The 20459-nt window shown below is 37.3% G+C and overlaps 1 protein-coding gene across 1 annotated transcript; it reads right to left on the minus strand.

Annotated features, from left to right (window-relative positions):
* Positions 1–371: 371 nt before the first annotated feature.
* Positions 372–14403, minus strand: ETAA1 (ETAA1 activator of ATR kinase; the record flags this gene model as incomplete). Its single annotated transcript, XM_080937224.1, has 6 exons — positions 372–496; positions 6547–8492; positions 8707–8819; positions 12796–12869; positions 13132–13257; positions 14178–14403. 6 exons carry the CDS (start codon positions 14401–14403, stop codon positions 372–374), a joined length of 2610 nt encoding a protein of 869 aa, XP_080793350.1.
* Between the last annotated feature and the right edge of the window lie 6056 nt (positions 14404–20459).

A 20459-nucleotide genomic window follows, 5' to 3' on the forward strand; every position in this document is an offset into this window, starting at 1 on the left:
TAAAGAAACCATAACTGAAAATAATACTACAAAGCCAAGTTGCTATTTACTTAGCAATTTTAATCTTTGTGCTAGAGAAAGCCTTCTACAGAAGCTTTACAGCAATTTTTGATGCTCATCTGTTACCATAGTTAATAAAGACAAGTACTTTCCTCTGTATATACATTACTGCTAATTTTCCAAAAACTTATACACATAATTCACATACAGCTCTGAGAAAGTTTCATTTACCACTGTAAACACTGATTTATTAAATAAGGTAGAAGCTCATGCTTTATAAGTCAGCATTAAATTTCTCACAGAGAAACCAGAACAAAAGTCCTATCACAGATAGTCATCAATAGTTGTGAAACCATCCAACTTGACTTTCATCAAGGCATTGAAATGGGAGTTGACTGTAAACTATGCAATGCTTTGGCCTTTCTTCGAACCAGTGCTTCCTGCCTTTTTCGTTGAATTTCTTCAGGAGAATACTTCCTATTTCTGTCTTCTTCATCTAAAAATTAAACAAAGCATAGAAATTAATCTTATAACCTTTAAGTCATTCTGAGTATCTGCTATTACCATCACTCTGGTTTGACTATTAAATCAAACAGATATGTATATTATGAATATATAATACATATACAATTACATGTACATACATAATAAATAGAATGTTAATGAAAGGATGTATTTCTCAAAATATATTATCTATCTACTTTGTTTCTTGGTATAACCAGAAATTGGAAAGGATACTCAAGAACTGTTTATTTCAAATCAACTCCTCAGATCATTCTGACATCTACTATTTTCTAAGCTAGACTTTAGGTACAGAAATACAAAAATATATTTTACTTAAAAAAAGACCATTATTCCACAATGGTATAAATGAAAATGTCTTCAAAATTGGTTTAATAATATGGAAAATAATTTTAAATGTATGAAATCACACTATAAAATTCTGATTTATGGAGAGTTAAACACTTTCCCATCAGCCCTTCTGCTACACCCCCACTTCTCTCTTTTATATGTGTGTATATAATATCAATCAATTACAAGGTCAAATTGTTGCATAGTACTAAGCAACTAGGTGCCTTAATTTTTATTTTATTTGAAGCATAACGATCAGCAATTGCTATTCTCTATAGGACACCCCCACAAATGCTATCATTCCAACTGCTGACTGTATTAGTTTTATACAAAAATAGTCACATATGATATGTAAATCAATTATCAGACATATCTGAATAAACTTTATATAATTCACATTTTCTAACCAGTTATTATGCTCATGTATTTTTTTAAAAAACACTAAATTTAATGTTCTAGTATAAAAACAGGCTATAAATTGACTAACTCTAGCCTTAAGCTACTAACAGGTTTTTGTTTCAAGGATAAAACTTTGAGACCAGATTGTGACATATCAAAAGGAACGTGAATTAAAAAAAAAAAAAAAAAAAAAAAAAAAAAAAAAAAAACACAGGTGAGGCTAATATTAACCAGGAAGATTAAGCATTATGAACAAATCTAAAAGAAATATTGCTAGGATAACAGGCAAATTATACATCTACCTAAAAATGGAGTCTGGATTAAGTCTTTACTTGAATTAAAAGTATATTCAATTCACTTTAGAAACCTCACCCAATTAGTTATAGTATATTCAATTTAAAATAAATGTATATTTACAACTATAATAAACTGACAACAATTTTCATGTTTTAATACACACTGGGTTGTAACACTGAAAAATATTCATTGTCAATACTGATAAAATCAAAGTCTGTCTAGCCATTTGAAATAAAATTTGGTAAAATTTGTTCAAATTTACAACATTCTTACATTGTTTTTTGGAATTAACAGATACAAGTACACAAAGTTCAGAAATCTGTAAAGGAGAAATCTTACTGAACTGTTGTGATTGCAAAAACTAACCCAATCAAGCTCTATCATTATAGAAACACAGTATCTAACACAGACAACAATACAACACACAATATGTACACTCTAACAGGACTAAAGGAAACCTACAGGTACTAAGAAGAAATGACAGCTATAATTTATTAAGGAAATGCAAAAAAATTGATCACATAGACACATAATAAACAGAGCAGTTGTATTCTACAAGAGGAAACAGACTAAAGGCATTGAAAGCCCACTTAATAAAATTAAGACATACATTTAGTAAATCTAGGAAAAGAAATACTGAGAAGTGACAAGTACCAAGTTACATGCAAAGCTAAGCCTCAGAGAACTGCACACTTCTTAGAAAAAACTAAAACAGACAAAACTGCTGACACACCAACATATCTCCCCTGCCCCCCCTAAACACACAAACACACACACACACACACACACACACAGAGAGAGAGAGAGAGAGAGAGAGAGAGAGATCAAAGTTATTATCGCAAGTTATAGAACAAATATCTTCAATGATAAAAATAAACTAAAACAACTGATGCCCATTAAGTCATCATTCAGATAATATAAAGAAATACTATATGCAGATGAAAAAAGTCGAACAAGTTCAAGAGCTCTAGAAACAACATTTTTAGAAATTTCATAGAAGAGTTAATAAAGGAATCAGTTTTAGAAGGAATCAAGCATTATAAACAGGTAAACCAGAAAATCTCCTAAGATGAAGAAAGAAATTACATACTACGGAACAATCACACTGAATGTAAACAGCTGTAATTTCCTAATTAGAAGACACAGCCTTCAGAACACATTATAAAACAAGATATAAGTATCTCCTGGATCTCATGAGCTGACATACATAGAATGAACTACAAAGACAAAATGAATCTGAAAACCCAGACGACAAAATCAGGCTTCAAACCAAAATGAGAGTTTATAAAGAAGGCCACTGTATATTAATAAATGGAACAATCCATCAGAAAGTATAATGAGGGCTGGGTGTGACAGTAATCAACATTCAAGGAGACTAAAATTAAAGGACCGAATTTTCAGATCTGCCTGAGACTACATAGTGAGTTTCAGGACAGCTTAAACCACAGCAGATTCTATCTCAAAATCCAGAACAAAACAAACAAGCAAGTAAACAAAAAACCTGAGGCCAGAGAGATGGTTCAGTGGGTGAAAGGCTACCCATGATGACATGAATTGAAAAATTGGACCCACACCATAAACAGAACTGAGGATGTGCTTGCCATCATGACTGACAAGCTAAAAGTTGTCCTCTAACCTCTACAATACTGCTGTGCACATGTGCACCCAACCACCTTTTGAACAAGCCAACTCAAGTAATCAGAAGACAATAGAGCCAGTTACAAAATCATGTTTGTGCTACAATAGTCCATTTTTTGTCAGTAGATTGAGCAAAAAACAAGTAACAGAAACAGCTAATTTAAACTGTTCCATAGATCAAATTAATTTAATGGAATATTCCATTGAACCATGGCAGAAATTTTCCTAGCCCACTGTTTTCTACAAAACAGATTTTATGTCATAAGTTTTCATAGGTGCTCAAGAGCGCAGGTGTGGGCAGACACACACAGAAAGACAGATGGACAGACAGACACATACACACACAGTAGGAATAATCTTTTTCTAAGATCAGCTGGTAGATTTCTTTTCTTACCAGATCCAAATGGGAAAATGAAGGAAAAAATCAGAAGGGAATTTTAAAAATGTCTAAAATCAAGTAACAGTAAAAACACAACTTACTAGAACATTTAGAGTACAGCTAAGTCACTGCTGAGAGAAGTCTATAGCACTGAGTTGTCTGTATTAAAAGATCTTAAGTAATTCATTCTACAAAGCTAGTATTACCTTGATATCAAAACTGGATAAAAATGTAACAGTATATTTCCTGGATGAACATTGCAAAATTCACTTAATAAAATACTTGCAAATCAAATTCACTAACATAGTAACAAAATCATCATCAAGCTGACTTCATTCCAAGGAGGTAGACATGACTCAGCCTACACAAATCAACAAACATAACACATAAATAAAATCAAGGTTAAAAAAAAGAAAAAAAAATCACATGATCATCTTAACACATTCCCAGAAAGTTTTAAATAAAAACTAAACAGTCAGTCACTCATGCCAACCATAAAGAATCTAAGAACAGAAGGATCATACCTCACCACACTAAAAAATGTATAAACCTACAGTTAACATTATACTGCTAGAAACTTAGTACCATTTCTGTATTAAGATTATATATGAAAGAAAGTTGTTCTTTCTGCTCTTATTCAACAGTGTTTGATGTCTTAACTGCAGCAATAAAGCACTAAGAGGAAACAGAAACAGAAGTTACCAGATCATATCCATTTGCTAACAACATGATAATACAAAAAGGGCTCCAAAAACATCACTAAATGTCTTAAATGAGATAAACATCTTTAGTAATGTAACACTATAAAAAAAAAAAAAAAAAACCAAAAACCCTAATACATAAAAATTAGTAGCTCTTCTATACAATCAAACGTACCACAAGAGCAAGCCACAACAAAACTCTAGGATTAAAACAATGAAGAAAGTGAAAGACCTACACTGTGGATTGCTGTCAATTACAACTGTAGAACAAAGAAGAAATTTTCTAACCTAGAAGATGAATACACGTCCACATTCACACATGAGAAGAATTAAAGCTGTGAAAAATGGCCCTATCACCAAAATGGGTCCACAGATTCAATGCAATCCCCATCAAAACTCCAATGACATACTACACAGGACTAGAAAAAAACATTCTAAAATTTATACAGAAACTTATACAGGGACATGGACAGACAGACAGACAGACACACTCAAACACACACAGCTAAAGCAGTCTTAAGTAAAATTAATAATACCAGTGGCACCAAAACAAATTTCAAATTGTCACAGAGTAAGAGTAACAAAATCAGCACAATGCTGTCACAAAAGCAGACAAATGCATGCAGCTACAGATGATTCCTGAGGGTCTAAAAACTTTAAAAAAAGCTTTTTAACAAATGATGCTGGAAAAAAATGGGTATCAATATGTATGTAGTATCACCCTTTCTAAAACCCAACACAATACGGATAAAAATAGTAAGTTCTGTACTAAAAAGCAGGTAAAACACTGCAAAATATAGGCAATGGACAGCAGTTTCTGGAAAGGACTCTAATAGCTCAGAGAAAAAAGGCCAGAATGGAGTGGCAGGACTGTATCAAATTATAAAGAATTTGCACAACAGAATTAGTAACCACAGTGAATACACAAACTAGATAATGGGAGAATATCTTGGCCAGATACTTAGAACAGGAACTAATATCCAGAAAATATAACGGATTCAACAACTAAATACAAAAAGCGCACGGGTAATCCAGACAACAAGCAGCAAATTAAATGAGACCCCAAAAAAAGTATAACTAAGCCAACAAATTAACACTTTTCTTAAAGTTCAGTATTATTAGCCATCAAGGAAATACAAATTAAAACTACTATTGCATTTCAGCTTACCTCGACTAGAATACTTATCAAGGTGGGAGAAACCTTTACACACTCTTGGTGGGAAAAGCCAGATACACACACACACACACACACACACACACACACACACACACACACACACACATGATCACTAGAATAATCTGTACAAAGGGTCGTCAAAGGCTAAGACTAGTTATACTAGGCAATAGATAAGCTTGTATACCCATGTTTATACAGAAACATGCATTTACAACAGCTAAGTCATGTGAGCAAACTTAGTGTTCATAAATGAAAGACTGAAGAATAAAGCAAACAACAACAAATGGCATGAAGCATGAACATTTGAGAAGAGGAGGGGCCAGTAGCAAATGGGCTAATGAATGAGATGCCGCAACTAAGATAAACAAGTATGAAAATGTCATAATCGAACATCACGATTTACAATATAAGATGATTAAAGTTTTAGGGCATATTCCAAACTAATAACAGTGTTGTTCCTATACAAAGTAATTAGCTCAAATTACTACATACCATTGTATTTCCTGTTTTAGTAGGTAAGACGAGTTAGAGAAAGAAGATAATTCAGTATTTTGCAGATTATACTTTAAGCTTTATATTTTATGTATGGTTTCATCTACTTCTCCCTCCCTGCTCTTTTTAAGATGACATTAAAGGCAGGTTTATTGGGAAGCTGCTCTCAGGTGAGTTTACTGGCCCCAAGAATTGAGGCCAGGGGAGTCGCATGTGGGGTGAGGTTAGGGAGAAAGGGCATGCTTGTAGAGAGGAGGAGAAGAGGAGGAAGAGGAAAAAGAAGAGAGAATAAATGTCTTATGTGGGTTTAAAAGATTACTTTGCAGTTGCGAAGATTAGAATCTAAGGTGACAAAGTTGGATTTAGGGTGGTACCAATGTAAACAGTAGACAGTTTCAAGATGCAATTTTTGAGGTGGGATTAATGGAATATATGTATCGAGGGGAGGGAATAATAATCCAAGAAAAGATGAATTAGACGACTTAAAAGGGTTGCATCAAATAACTCATAAATTGTCACAATCAGCACTGAATTTTCTTTAGACACTATTAGTACCTGTTAGTCAAAATGAGTAACATTAACACTTTTCAAAGAAACTACTTGATACAAACCTGAGGAAGATGGTTTCAAGGACTCAAAATGTTTTATTGAAGACTGCTGTTGATTAGCATCAAGCAGTGAATTGACACTTTCGCTTTTCCCTAAATCCTGTGAGATTTTGTTAGCAGGCATACTTCCTCCTAGATGATTCTGATTTAATTGAGAAAGAAACTGAAGATTTTTCTTCTTAAATGTAAATTTTGATGACTTTTGTATTTTGTTGTCATTCTGCGCTCTATCGGCTAAGCAGCGGTGGGATAGCAGATGAGTACTCAACTGCACATTGGTAGCAATTACTGTGCTCACAGGACCCAAATTAACATTCAAATTTGAACTTCGCCCAAGAACAAACTTTGAGCTATTCACTTGTATGTTCTGATTATCACTTGAATTCCTGGAGCACACAGACAGATTTGTAGCAGACAAAGTATTGGGAAAATTTCCACATATGTTTCTTTTCTCCACTCTCATTGGCTTATTTATTTGTGATTTATTTGCTAAACACGATGGCACTGCCGAGCTGACAAGATTACGATGTTTAGATGGTACCAACTGACTCCCTTGCTTACATGTAGTAGAAATACTTCTGGATCTCAGTTTCGAAGGATTATTTATACTTTCTGACTCCTTGCTGCCCTGGTTTTCTTGCTGAGTTAGTCTTTCAATGTCATCACAAGCCTGATATAACAAATCATCATCTACATCATCTGCTTCCCAGGTAGTCTCTAATTGATGGCATGCTTTAACCATTTCACTGGCCAACAGGGGATCATTCCAGTCATCAAAGGAAGAACTGAACTTTGATCCACAAGACTGATTTGTGTTACATCCAATGTTTTCTTTGTCCAAGAACACAGAATCAAATGGGTCAGTAGTAGGTACTTTCAAAGGCAGATTAACACCAAGCTCATCATTTTGTTCATTAGGATACCCTGTGTATGAACCAGACTTGTTAGAGGCAGGTACATTAAGTATGCACTTACTACGACCACCTTCTTTCAGATATCTTTCATAATCTTCATTTTTACTAACAAAGTTAGTTACAGTTTTCTCAAAACTCACATTATTTGCAGTCAATGGTAACTTCCTTGATTCAGCACCCTGATGTGGTGAAAACCTATATTCTCCAGCATTACTTAGTTCTCTGTTTTGTGTCTTTGAAGGGAGATCCAGTGTTACTTCTGAATCTCTTAACCTTCCACCTAGATTCATATTTGCTCTTGATGTGATTGTATCATTTTCACCAATCGAGGTACAAACTGTCTTCTGACCAGTACCTTGCGCAGTTGTAGAAGGAAAGAGTTCAAGCATTTCAGCATTCTCCATAAGGAAGGGTTCACAGCCTAGTAAGCTTTCCCAATCATCCTCAAAATCATTAGCAGTTGACTCATCAAGATGTTTATTAGATGCTGCTGGTGTCTTAGGACAGGGTGTCACACATGATTTTAGTATTACGGTAGTATCTACTTGAGGGGAAGGTGATACTGGAATTTTATTTACCAGGTTTTTAGTGCGCAGAGTTTCAGTAGTAACGATTTCCTCTTGTAATAAGACATTTTTCTTTCTCAAGAAAGTTTTACTATTGTTTAAAACAGAATCTGACAGATCTTGGCTTAGCTGTCCACTACACATCTGAGTGGAACCATCAAAAATAGCATTCAAGGCTGCTTCAACATTTTGGTCAAAGGGTTTCTGACTGTTGTCTTGCCCCTTTTCCTGAGATAGTCTGGTGTCTCCTTTCATTTGCTTCTTTATTGGAGTACAACTGATTTCAGGAGCTATGCCATCTGATGCCATCTGCATGGAATCTTTATGTAAATGTCCAACTTCTGAAGTCATCTGGATAAGATCATGATTCTTTTCATCTTGCTCATGGATCACATCAAGTTCTTCCATATTTTTATCAAACTGTTGGGCCAATTTCATAAGTTCTTTCTCTCGATTTTTTGTTTTTAATCTATTAAAATGACATTGAAATGTTTTAATTAAAAACTGTTTAAGAACTACTCAATTATTATTTAGTTTGGTGTGACAAAATTTTAACTAACAGAATAACATTTTTTTTAACACACACTGAAACAAAACGGGTTTACCAATTTTGCTTAATTCAAAACCTAAAATAGTAAGAATACCTCTCTCAGTTAATTACAAGATGTGAAGACTGAACTCACTTTGTGCAGCTGATTTTCACTCTTGACTTCTCTTTTGCTACACTAGGAGTACAAGGAATAGCAGTTTCGCCAATCCATACACCCAGCATGGAGTTTGTTACTGGTTTTTCATCCTTTGAAAGAGGGAAGAGAAGAAAAGCATTAAAAGCCCCATAAAACAAATAACCACTATTCCCACTCTAAGGAAGGAGAGAGAGAGAGAGAGAGAAAGAGAGAGAGAGAGAGAGAGAGAGAGAGAGAGAGAGAGAGAGAGAGAAAGAGAGAGAGAGGAGACTAGAGGAGGAGAATTCACTAAAAAAACTCAAACAATGAGAAGCTGGTGGAAAGCAGTAAATCAGAAGCTATGATCCATTTATGTTCCCATAAAAAAAAATTTAAACTCAGGCATTCCATATACATATGTATAAGCCAAGGTTTAAAGTACATTGCCTATCAAATACATATTGATGTTATATACATATAAAAGAACATTTTGTAGAGGAAAAAAATTACATTCAATTGTAAGAAACTAATAAAACCAGAAACTACATACAATTATCAGACCTGAAAATAATATTCAAAATTCTTTCTGCAGCACCCATTCTCCAGTTTTCTTATCCTTATAAACTTTATAAACTTTTACATAAAAATTGGGAGTTCTACCTTCTATGTAAATAGAAGAAATGTCAGAACTGATTAGAGATTTTACAGCAAGGTCAAAGTTAAAGCTAAGAATGGACAAACAGACAAAAAAAGACAAAAGCTGAAAACCTCAAGTAGAAAAAAAATTATTTTTGCTGTATTTTTTTAGTTTCTTAATCACAAAATTATGAAATGAGCTTTGTATTATAAGCCAGTGGTTCTCAACCTGTGGGTCATGAACCCTTTTGCAACCCTCTATCTCCAAAAGCATTTACAAAAACATTATGATTCATAACAGTAGCAAAATTATAGTTATGAAGTAGCAACAAGAAGAATTTTGTTTGGGGGTCATGTGGAACTGCATTAAAGAATCACAGACTTAGAAAGCTTGAGAACCACTGTTATAAACTGAACTAGCAGACCAAATTAATCAATCTTGTTTATGGTAACTAGAAAGAATAAGTATGAAAGATGATACAAGGTTAAAAAAAATGCCTCATTACTAGATTACAGGGAATTCTAATTTGAGCCTAGTGTGAGAGATCACTCCATTGATCATTCTCTGAGCTTTACAAATATGTGCTGCATGCATACATTCATGGAAAACAACATGTTTTTAAAAAGAAAGTGCCATTTTACATTTACTTACTTGAAAGTTTAGGCAAAAAGATCTTTGGTTTTATAAAATAATGAAATCAGTTAATTTCACCATAATATTCAATATTTTCTGAGTTATTTGTACAACACTCCTAAGTAACATTCTTAATGACTTAATTTTGGAACCTGTCTACTTAAAAATAAATTAAACTCATAAAAAGTTTTAAAAAGCCAAGATAAACTTTATGTAGCCTCAAGCGTAGATACCAAGAGTCAGACTCTGTATGTTTATGTACTACTTGTAAGTGCTTATTTTAAATTATGACTAGTACATAGCTTATTGATTCCTAAATACATTCGAGGTGTCACACAAATTGTCTAAGCTTTTATTGATCTTAGTGAGCATTGTATAAAGTTATATGAGGAAAATAAAGACTTTAACCACCACAGAAGAAATCACTACAGAAAATGGAATGACTACCAAATATGCAAATGTATGTCTTAATAATTGAAATTTGAATTATTAGGAAGAAATTAAATGATTTAAAGATAACTAAGAAAACCTCAAACATGTATGAGAGTATGACATTTTCTGAGAGATCTTAATGCTATCAACAATTAACCTGCTTCAAGAATGCCCAGCAGAAGACACAGATTGAGTAATCCTAGTATTGCTGTCTTTTCTTCACATGAGTTGCTATTTCCAGCCCATTTAGTTAAGGAGCCAGTAGTATACTCAACATTGTATCATTTGTGTTAGGCTGGTCAGCCCAAACATGTTATATTGTGCTTCTCTGATGTAGTTAATAAAAACATACTGTTAACCTGCACAGTAATAACATTGTGGCATAAATGTACTTGAGAAAGAGTTGATACAATATAAATCCTATGGCATTACAATACAGGGAGCAGAGCTACTAGCTACAAAGCTGTACAGACTGTTGATTCTAAGTCTAGATTTCTGTAGCCAGAGAAAAAGTTGTACCTCCTATCTTCTCTTTTTGGACATAGTGATTTCTTATAACCAAATTTTGGACCAGTGGCATCTGTGGGTACTTACTACAGGCCATAATACATAGCGATAACACATAGCATTATCCAAGGGCATATTATGGAAAAATACAGGAATGTCCTCAAAGGCAACATCAGGGAAAACTAAAATATTCTGTGAATTTAGGTGTTGTTAATTAAGAAAAAGGGGGCTGGCAAAACGGCTCAGCATGTAAAGGTATTTGCTACCAAGCCTTATGACCTGAGTTCATTCCCTTGGACCAACAGAAGCAAAGAAAAGAACTGACTGGTAAGATGACCTCTTCCACACACATGCTGTGGGTATGGGCAGACAAGTACATATATACATGTACAGACAGACAGACAGACAGACAGACACACACACACACTTTTTAAAATGTAAAAAGAATTAAGTAAGGAAAAGACAAGAAACTCAGAACAGCTTCTCTTCTAACAATGACGGGCCTAATAAAAGGGATGAGTTACTAGACTCCTTTGTGTTAAATGATTAAAACTCTCTCGCTCAGCCAGCACAAAAACTGAAGTAAAGAAAAAAAAACTACAATAAGTAAAGCACATTATATTTCTAGTACTCTTCAGTTTATTATAATATTCTATGTTCCTTAATCCTAATAATCCACTGAAGAAAGCAAAGCTGGTAATAATTTTACTTTATTGTTGAATGAGTCGGGGTTAGGAGCATTTAATTGACTCCCTAGGAGTCACGCAGAAGAGGCTTTATAAGGCCTATATCTAAATCTAGTGATCTAATTTTACAGTGGTTCTAGGTGATTAGTCATTAAGAATGCTAAGAGACACTGCAATAGGGAAAATTTTCACTACAGCAAGTGAAGCAGCACTGTAGACGCATATAAAGCCTTCCTTTATGCATGGCTCTAAGTGATATATATATGTTAAAGCCCTTGTGTCTGGCTTTGAATGAAAGGTTTCAACAAAGCCTTTGCCATGTTTGCGTCAATCACTAGAGGCTGAGACACTGTTTTAAGTCTGCTACTATCTTGAAGAAATGTCTCTCTAGAGAATCAGCACATGAGAGCATGCTTGCAGCTGCACCAACCTTGGTCCTAAGACACTCCTGGCAAACCCAGAGCTCTTACTTTCGATTATAGCTAGCGATGGTTAAAAGGGGCGGAGATTTGTGTGGGCTGTCTGCTCTCATGGGCAGCAAGTCAAGATAACTTTGGTAGCTGGAACCTTTCCCAGTCCCAATTACCCTTGTATAATGTTTGAATAAAGTACCTGGAGTGAGCGGGCTAATGTCAGTCTTTCCAAGGATAAACCCCTCTGCTCCTTCAGAAAATGAAGACTTAGCATTCTGAGATGCTTCTCTCTACTGTGGCACCCATGACTGACTAATTAACAAAGCATTAACAATAAAAGCTTCAGTACACCATAGCAACTAACTATATTATTTAAGATAATAATAACCTAGAAATGACCTAAATATAAGGGAGGGAGTGGAGGCTTAGCTTAGTGGTAGAGCACTTGCCCAGTAAAAGTGAGTCCCTGAGTTTGAGTTTCAGCATTATCGAATGAATGAATGAGTGAAGTGAAAGAGACAGAGTATGTACAGGTCACCATGCAAAACCACAGAAGTTATGGAAAGAACTTCAGAGTCTGTAGATTTGAACATCCAAAGGGGTCGGAAACTATGTCCCATAGATTCTGACACATGTTGCACGTTCTATTGGTCATTCATTTTTTTTCCAAGACACTCACCCAGAAAAGCCAAACACAACCTTGATTGCTCTAAACATGGTATTTTACATATGAAAGAACCACAACCACACCGGATGCAATTTTTGCTGTTTTATAAACCACAAGCTTTGCCATATTTACCTGAGGAGCAATACGATTAACAATATGTGAGATCTCATCACTGTATGCACTGGGAATCTTTTTCCTTCCTTTACCTGAAGAAACAGGACATTTCCATAAATTTTAGGAATTTTAAAATCAGTTGTCACTTTCAGGAAGCAACTGTAATCAGTACAACTTAAATGACTCCACACTAACGTCATGGCATATTAGACAGAAAAATCACACACGAGATTCTCAAAAACAAAACAACAACAAAACTCCAAAACCATTGTATTACGATGTTACCGGTCTAATATTTTACCAACACTAATCCTTCATTAAGCACCTACGCACATAAAAATAATAACAGATTACCTAACTGTTTTGTCATTGGAGAATTTTGATCCCAGAAGATATCAGTCTGTCCATCTGGATCATTTGGAGAGTTGAAGGTACAGGATAATAAATCCATTTTCAGAACTTGTGTTGGTGTCTCCTTTTCTGCACAAGACGACAACCATTGCACTTAAGCCTTACTTCTGAAAAGCTAACATCATATAACAGCTTAGACAAATTAATTTTTATGTCCAATATAAAACTTGTCTCTTAAAGGCAATTACTGTAACCACAATGAAAATGTTTCAATAAAAATAATGTCTTGGGCTGGAGAGATGGCTCAGTCGTTAAAGGCTAGGCTCACAACCAAAAATGATGTCTTAATAGTTCTTAAGTTTAGCACTGTAGTTGGGGAGTGTTTTGTTGAAAGTTCCAAAGACCGAGGAATGATAACCACCTGGTCGCTGGATTACTATCATTGGGTTTTAGGGACCCACGCTGGCTGGCAGCAGATGTGTTGCAAATGCATCCAAATAGAAATCCACAGTAAACTCTCACAAGCCCCTTCTGTCAACGCTACCCAAATTTTCTACTCCATCCATTCTAAAACAATTAGTGATTTGTTTCTAGGGAAGCTCTGTAGAGGATCACCTAAATTTTTACAATGTTACTGTTCGTTCCCTGCTTTGGTTTATCACAGCAGAAACAGACAAGGTAACAGACGTTGTGTTTTAAGAGCACACTCGTGAACAGAGAGGTTCTGAGTCTGCTCCTTATTGGGATAGAAATCTTTTAACTCCCAAAGTTTACAGAAAGGAACACGCCTTCGGTTTGTTAGTCTAACCGGATGTTACACCTAGCTAGTTCCGGGAGCACACCACAGTTGTAGAGATGGCCCTTATTGCAAAACAAAACAGGAAAACCGGGGGAGGGGACCTAGGTGGCAAAAGTCCCAGACGCAGTCCCCGGCAGACCCCGCCCACAAGAGTCACTGAGAAAAGGGCCCGGTGGATTAGACTCGGCTCTGCAGCCCTAAGCCTCCCGCCGTCCACACCGCCGGGCTCCGCTCCCCACCCTCTCCTCACCCACGGGACTCTGCCCGCCGTCAGCCACTGCCCGCCGCCGCGCCCGCCGCGTTCGCGCCCGGCTGAGCTGGGAGTTACGGGCCGCCCAGGACGCTCGCGGCCCCGGCTCCGCCACGGCTCCGCAGCAGTTCTCGGCAGCCGCCTTGCGCGGAGTGCTCCTCCGGGCAGGGCTGTCAGCATACTTCCTTCGCCGACTCATTCCTGTAGCACCGGCCTTCAGCCGCATTCACATTTTGCAACGGAGGAGCCCGGCAACGGCTTCCCAAGGAACCCGCACAACACAAGCCACCGCCATCTTTGCAAGTCTGGCGCGCAAAATACGCCTCTTCTGATTGGCTGCCTCTGTGTGAGGGCGGGGTTACTAAACCTGATGTTGATTGACTGTGTCTGTTTGAGGGGCGGGGTTAGGAGGCTGCCAGCAGGTCTAGCAGTTGAGAGGCAGCTTCAGCTGGGGAAGTTTGAGTTTTCTGAGGTGTATCTTCAGCCTCCTCCAACAAACAAGGAATTGCAGGACTCTTTTCTGGACATGTGGCTGGGACTTAGTATGTGAGACAGTAAAGAGATCAAATACAATGACAGATTCTTATTGAATGTACTATTTAAATTGATTATTTCTAAGATTCAAATGATGGTGTGTTATTCAATAATATGAGAAGATAGAGAATATAGTTCTGGAGAGAATAATCACAATGGTTCATAGATGTTATGTTATGTGCATGAAAAAATCCAAAGTGTAGGAAAACTTATTAATTTAATAAACTAACAGTCGCTAGAAACTATACATGCAAAACAGAACTGTCATTTTAGCGGGAATAAGACAGCGTTTATTTTGATTCAAGTGATAATTACCATGGCCAGGGAACATTGATTCAGAAAACATATATAAAAGCAATTGCACAGGCTTTTAACAGACACAGAACAAAGGGAAGCATTTGCCAGGCACTTTGTTGGGGATAAAGGTGGCAGGGGGCTTACAGCAAAGCAAGGAATCATTTCTGCATAGTCTTTAGGTCAGGATGCTTCACGATGTCCTTCCCACTTCATTGGTGGAAGTTAGAGGCCTGGTAACAATGTATTCCAAAGGTTTTACCTAATACTCTACAGGATGCTAATTCTGGCTGCTACGCCCTTAGTGGCTCGTTGGGACACTAAAAATAACCATAAAGATTATTTGGTTTTATATCGGCAACACTCCAGCTTCCTTACCGTGAAGTACGTCCGTCTTTTTGTTTTTCAGACAATGTCTTATGTATGCCCTGCCTCTTTATTTAATGCAGTCTAGCCATGGACTCCCGGTCTTCCCGCTAGTCAGTGCTAGGACCTCAGGTGCAGGACCACAACATCGACGGCCTTCTATTCCCAATATAAATTGAAACTCAAAGGGCCGCTGTGCTTTAATAGATTAGTGATAATCCTAATTCTAAATTTTAAGAGAATATGATTTGCAATAAATAGGGAATTTGAGAGTGCCAACTCCACAGAGGGAACTATAAAACATCTTTGAAATAAACAGAAGACCATCATAAAGTGTTACGCTGAGTTCGTGTGCTGTGTCACTCACTACTATTACAGGGTCAGTTCTTCCCAAATCAGTCTTTAGTCAGTGCTGATGTACGTATCTCAGAACAGGGCACAGGCACATGGAATGGAGGATACCTTTATACTAAGACATATATTCAAATAAAAATGAAAAATTAGACAAGAAATTCTTGATCTCTTGAAGCATACTGAAATTGAGTATCACCCAAATGTCAGGAGAGTAATTAAGAGTTAAGACATTGTTCTAGTGGTGAAGGAACGAACAAATAAATGAATAGAACAGAATAAATACCCTTCTGCAGACTTCTACCTAAGTAGAGGCTTTGTATAATACACATGTAAGCCATCTAAATCATGAGAAAGGACTATGGGAGATAAACAGAACATCCAGATGAAGTGTATGTGTAATCCTGCCAGTCTTCAGAGAGACTGAGGTTATACAGAGTGATGTTATCTCAGAAAATAAGAAATAAAGCTGAAAAGTATATATATATACATATATATATACTTTTCATATATATACACATATACATACACACACACACACACACACATATATATATACTGCATCAATATGATTCACACATGGTCAAAATGAGGTGACTTTGCTTAAACTCATATCCCTAAGTTGATTCTATTTCTAAAATAATTTTTATTTTATGAAATTATGAATATTGTTGTCTTTCTTCTGCGACAGACTGCTAACTAGTCTGCTCCCTGGAAGAGGCTATATCCTGAGGCATCCCAGAGGATCCACTGCATTCAGAACATTTGACTGCTAGCTAGCCTGCTCCTAGAAAGACACCATATCCTGAGGCATATCAGAAGATTGGCTGCGCTCAAAGCATAGACTGTCCTGAAGCTGTTTGTATTTTAATATTAATTCCACTTCCCCAAGAAGGGCAGCCTAGTTGTGAGACTGAATTCAAGAACACATCAAAACCATAATTCAGCACAATCAAGTAGGCTTCATCCCAGGGATGCAAGGTTGGTTTGATAAACAAAAATCCATTAATGTAATACACTACATAAACAAAGAAAAAATCACATGATCATCTCCATATATGCAGAAAAGTATTTGACAAAATACAACATCCCTTCATATTAAAAGTATTTGAGAGATCAGAAATTCACAGCCCATGCCCAAACATAATAAAAGTAATTTACTGCAATATAACAGCCGGTATCAAATTAAATGGACAGATACTTGAAGCAGTCCCATTAAATCATGGACAAGACAATGATGCCCACTCTCTCAATATCTATTCAATATAGTACTCGAAGTGCTAGATAGAACAATAAGATAACAAAAAGATCAAGGGAATACAAAGAAGAAATAAAGATATAATTGTCGGCAGATAATATAACAATATACATAAATTCCCCCAAAAATTCTGCCAGAGAACTTCCCAAGCTGATAAACAACCTCAGCAAAGTGGCTGGATATAAAATTAACTCAAACAAATCAATAGCCTTCTTTTATACAATGATAAATAGGCAGAAAAAGAAATTAGGGAAACAACTCACTTTGCAATAGCCACAAATAATAAAAATAACTTTGGGTAACACTAACCAAACAAGTGAAAGATCTGTACAACAATAACTTCAAGTCTCTTAGAAAAGAAACTGAAGAAGATCTCAGAAAATAAAGGGACCACTCATGTCCATAGAGTGGCAGAATTAACATAGTAAGACTGGCTATCCTATCAGAGGCAATTTACAGATTCAATGCAAGTGAAAGACCCCCACAGAGGGGAGACCCTCAGTCAAGTCTCGGGATAACATGACACCCCAAGAACTCATGAGAGACTGTCCTTGCTGCAGTTACATGAGGTTTTTTGAATTGACCAGTTCACTGGGGTCGAGACTCATATCCCACGCAGGAGTAGAGGAGTCTGACCCCGAGTGGCTGTGAGAAGGGAGTTTGAAAGGAAACAAACTAGAACCTGGGAATGGGGGGATACATCATTGGAGAATACCAAAAATACCAGTGAAGAGTCTCGAGGGGAACATCCGGTTTCTCAAGATTGTTTATGATGTGTTATTTAACTTTTATTTTTTATGGTCAGTCAGTTTCTGAAACAGTCATCCTGACCTTAAGTCCATAAATTCTTTATGGTCAGCCAGTTCCTGAAACAGAGTCACTGAACCTGCTATCCTACATTTTTGGCTCTATGCTACCTTCTAGGGGGTCTTCTACGTTACCTGTTAGGAGGTCAGGATTTATCCTGGTCTTTCATTCCCCACTTCTTCTAGTGCCTAGTTCTAATCATAGAACTAGATCACAGCATTGTCATAATATTGATTTTCTTGACTTTGTAAAGTGCTATATTGCTGGTGCAACATCAAAATCTGCACAGCGTTCACTCTTTCTCTAACAAAAGCTACTAACTTATTAAGGACGCATGGTCCAAATGTAAGAAGCAAAAGCAAAATTAAAAGAGGCCCCACTAATGAGGAGATTAAAGTAGTCAGCCATGGGGATCTGTTAAACCATCCCTCAAACCATCCTTTTCTGTCTTTTTTTCTTTTGTCTAGTCTTTCCCTCAGCTTACTCATAGAGTCTTTAGTCACCCCTGAATGATCTACGTAAAAGCAACATTCTTCTCTTAAGGCAGTACATAGCCCTTCATCTTTAAGGAACAGCAAGTCTAGTCCCTTTCTGTTTTGCAAGACCACCTTTGAGAGGGAGGTCAGTGATTCTTCAAGCTTAGATATGGATTGTTCTAGGGCTCACAAATCTTTATCTATTGCAGATCTCAATAAGTGAAAATATTAAGGAATCTGTATTAGTGCTGTTGTGCCCATTCCCACACCTGTGGCTACTCCAAGTCCCAATATGACTGCTAACGTCAACAAAATGGGTTCCCTACGGAAACGTCTCTGGTGCTTATCAAATTCATTTTCAAGAGTTCCGGCAGGGTGATAATAAACCCAAGGGACCAGCTGGATGAGTATACAATAGTCTTTGGTATCATCAAAGACATAAGTGAATATATAAGGAGTTAATCCCAAACCACATGCTCACCATTTATCAAGCATAGGTACCAAGAATCTGTCAGTAGATGTCTGTGGGCTCTGAAGGGTCTCATTACAAAGATGTCTGTAAGCAGCTGGTGGGTTCCCTATTCAGGTCCCTTTTCCTGAGACCTCTGTAAGTGTTAACTTGTTCTTACTGTTCCAGACACAGGTGTCATGGTTGGTGGTGTTATTAAAGGTCCCAGACACCGCAATGCCTTCATAATAAGGGAGTCCTGAGGAGAGACAAAGCCAACAGGATTCAGTAAACGTTCTAAGCCTCTGCAACATCGAGTGGTGGCCCAGTCTCGGCCATCTCAGGGGCAAATGTAAAATCCTACTCTCCCCAAGTGGCACCTTGCCTCTGGATTCCCACACCCAAACTTGCCTCAGGGTGAAAATCATTTAGGGACTTCTAGGGGCATATTCTGAGGATCTGTGTCAGGAATGTCCCAGGAGTCCAGCCCAGCTACCAACTTACAGAAGTCAGGAGTAAGCATAGTACACCATGTGTATGGTGGGGCCACTTTGGAGGTGGACCATATCACCTCCCCAGTCTGTGAGGAAACTTACCACATCAGTTTTTGAGGGGCATGGGGTTTTTTTACCCACTATCAGTGAGACACCTGCGGTGCAGACGCACCTTCAGAGGATCAGCAGTCTTTTCCAATTTCCATTCATCTTGGGATGGCTCCAGGGTGCTCTTTTGACGTGGAATGCATGGATTCAAGCTGAAATGCCTTCAACTGTAATCACTGTAAGAGTTGTCAAAAGTACCAGATACGGCCCCTTCCAGCGAGGTTCTAGGTTTCCCACTCGATAAAGTCAGACCAGGACAGCGTCTCCAACCTTGAACTGGTGGGGTACTTCCGAACTCCCAGTTTCATAGGCCTCCTTCAGCTGTTTCCAGGTTTCATGTCTCACTACCTCAAGGGCTTCTAGGTGGGCAAACAGGGATTTAGAAAGAACATCATCAGGATCATGCACTCCTCCCGACTCAGTGACTGGTAGGAGCCCCCCACACAGAATTTCGTAAGGGGTGAGTTTAAATAGTCCAGGGGTGTTCTGTACTTGGAATAGGGCAAAGGGAAGGAGGGCTGTCCAGTTTTTCCCGCAGGTCTCAAAGGCCAATTTTGTTAGAGTCTCTTTTAGGGTTCTATTTATCCTTTCTACATGACCTGAGCTCTGGGGTCGTAAGCACAATGTAATTTCCAATTGGTCCCCAATAAACAAGCTAATATCTGACTTACCTGGGCAACACAGATGGCCCATTGTCTGATCCAATTACCTTATGGGTGCCAAACCTATGGAAGATCTCTTCTAGAATCTTCTTAGCTATGACCGCTGCTGCCATTTCTCTCTTTATGAGGAGGCTTTCACCTGCCCAGCAAAGGTATCTATAAAGACTAATAGATACTTATATCTATATCTTTCTGGTTTAGTTTCTGTAAAATCCACTTCTCAGTAAACCTCAGGTCTATCTTCTCTCCTTCCGGCCTTCTACATACAAATTTGCTTTCTGGAATGGCACACAGTTATCTACTCAAATCTGGCACAAAAGAATTTGACCTCAAGACAGTCTTTACAAGTTTGTCTACCTCTAGATGAGTCCACTGACGTGTTTTCTTCAAGTCCAGTACAGTACACCAGGTTCTGGATGGGGGCAATGAGCTCAACAGGTTATAGGGGTTAAGTACTGTGAGTGGAGTTTGGCCACCCATTTGT

The sequence above is a fragment of the Micromys minutus genome (genome assembly GCF_963924665.1).
Source record: "Micromys minutus genome assembly, chromosome: 1".
Lineage (NCBI taxonomy): Eukaryota > Metazoa > Chordata > Mammalia > Rodentia > Muridae > Micromys > Micromys minutus.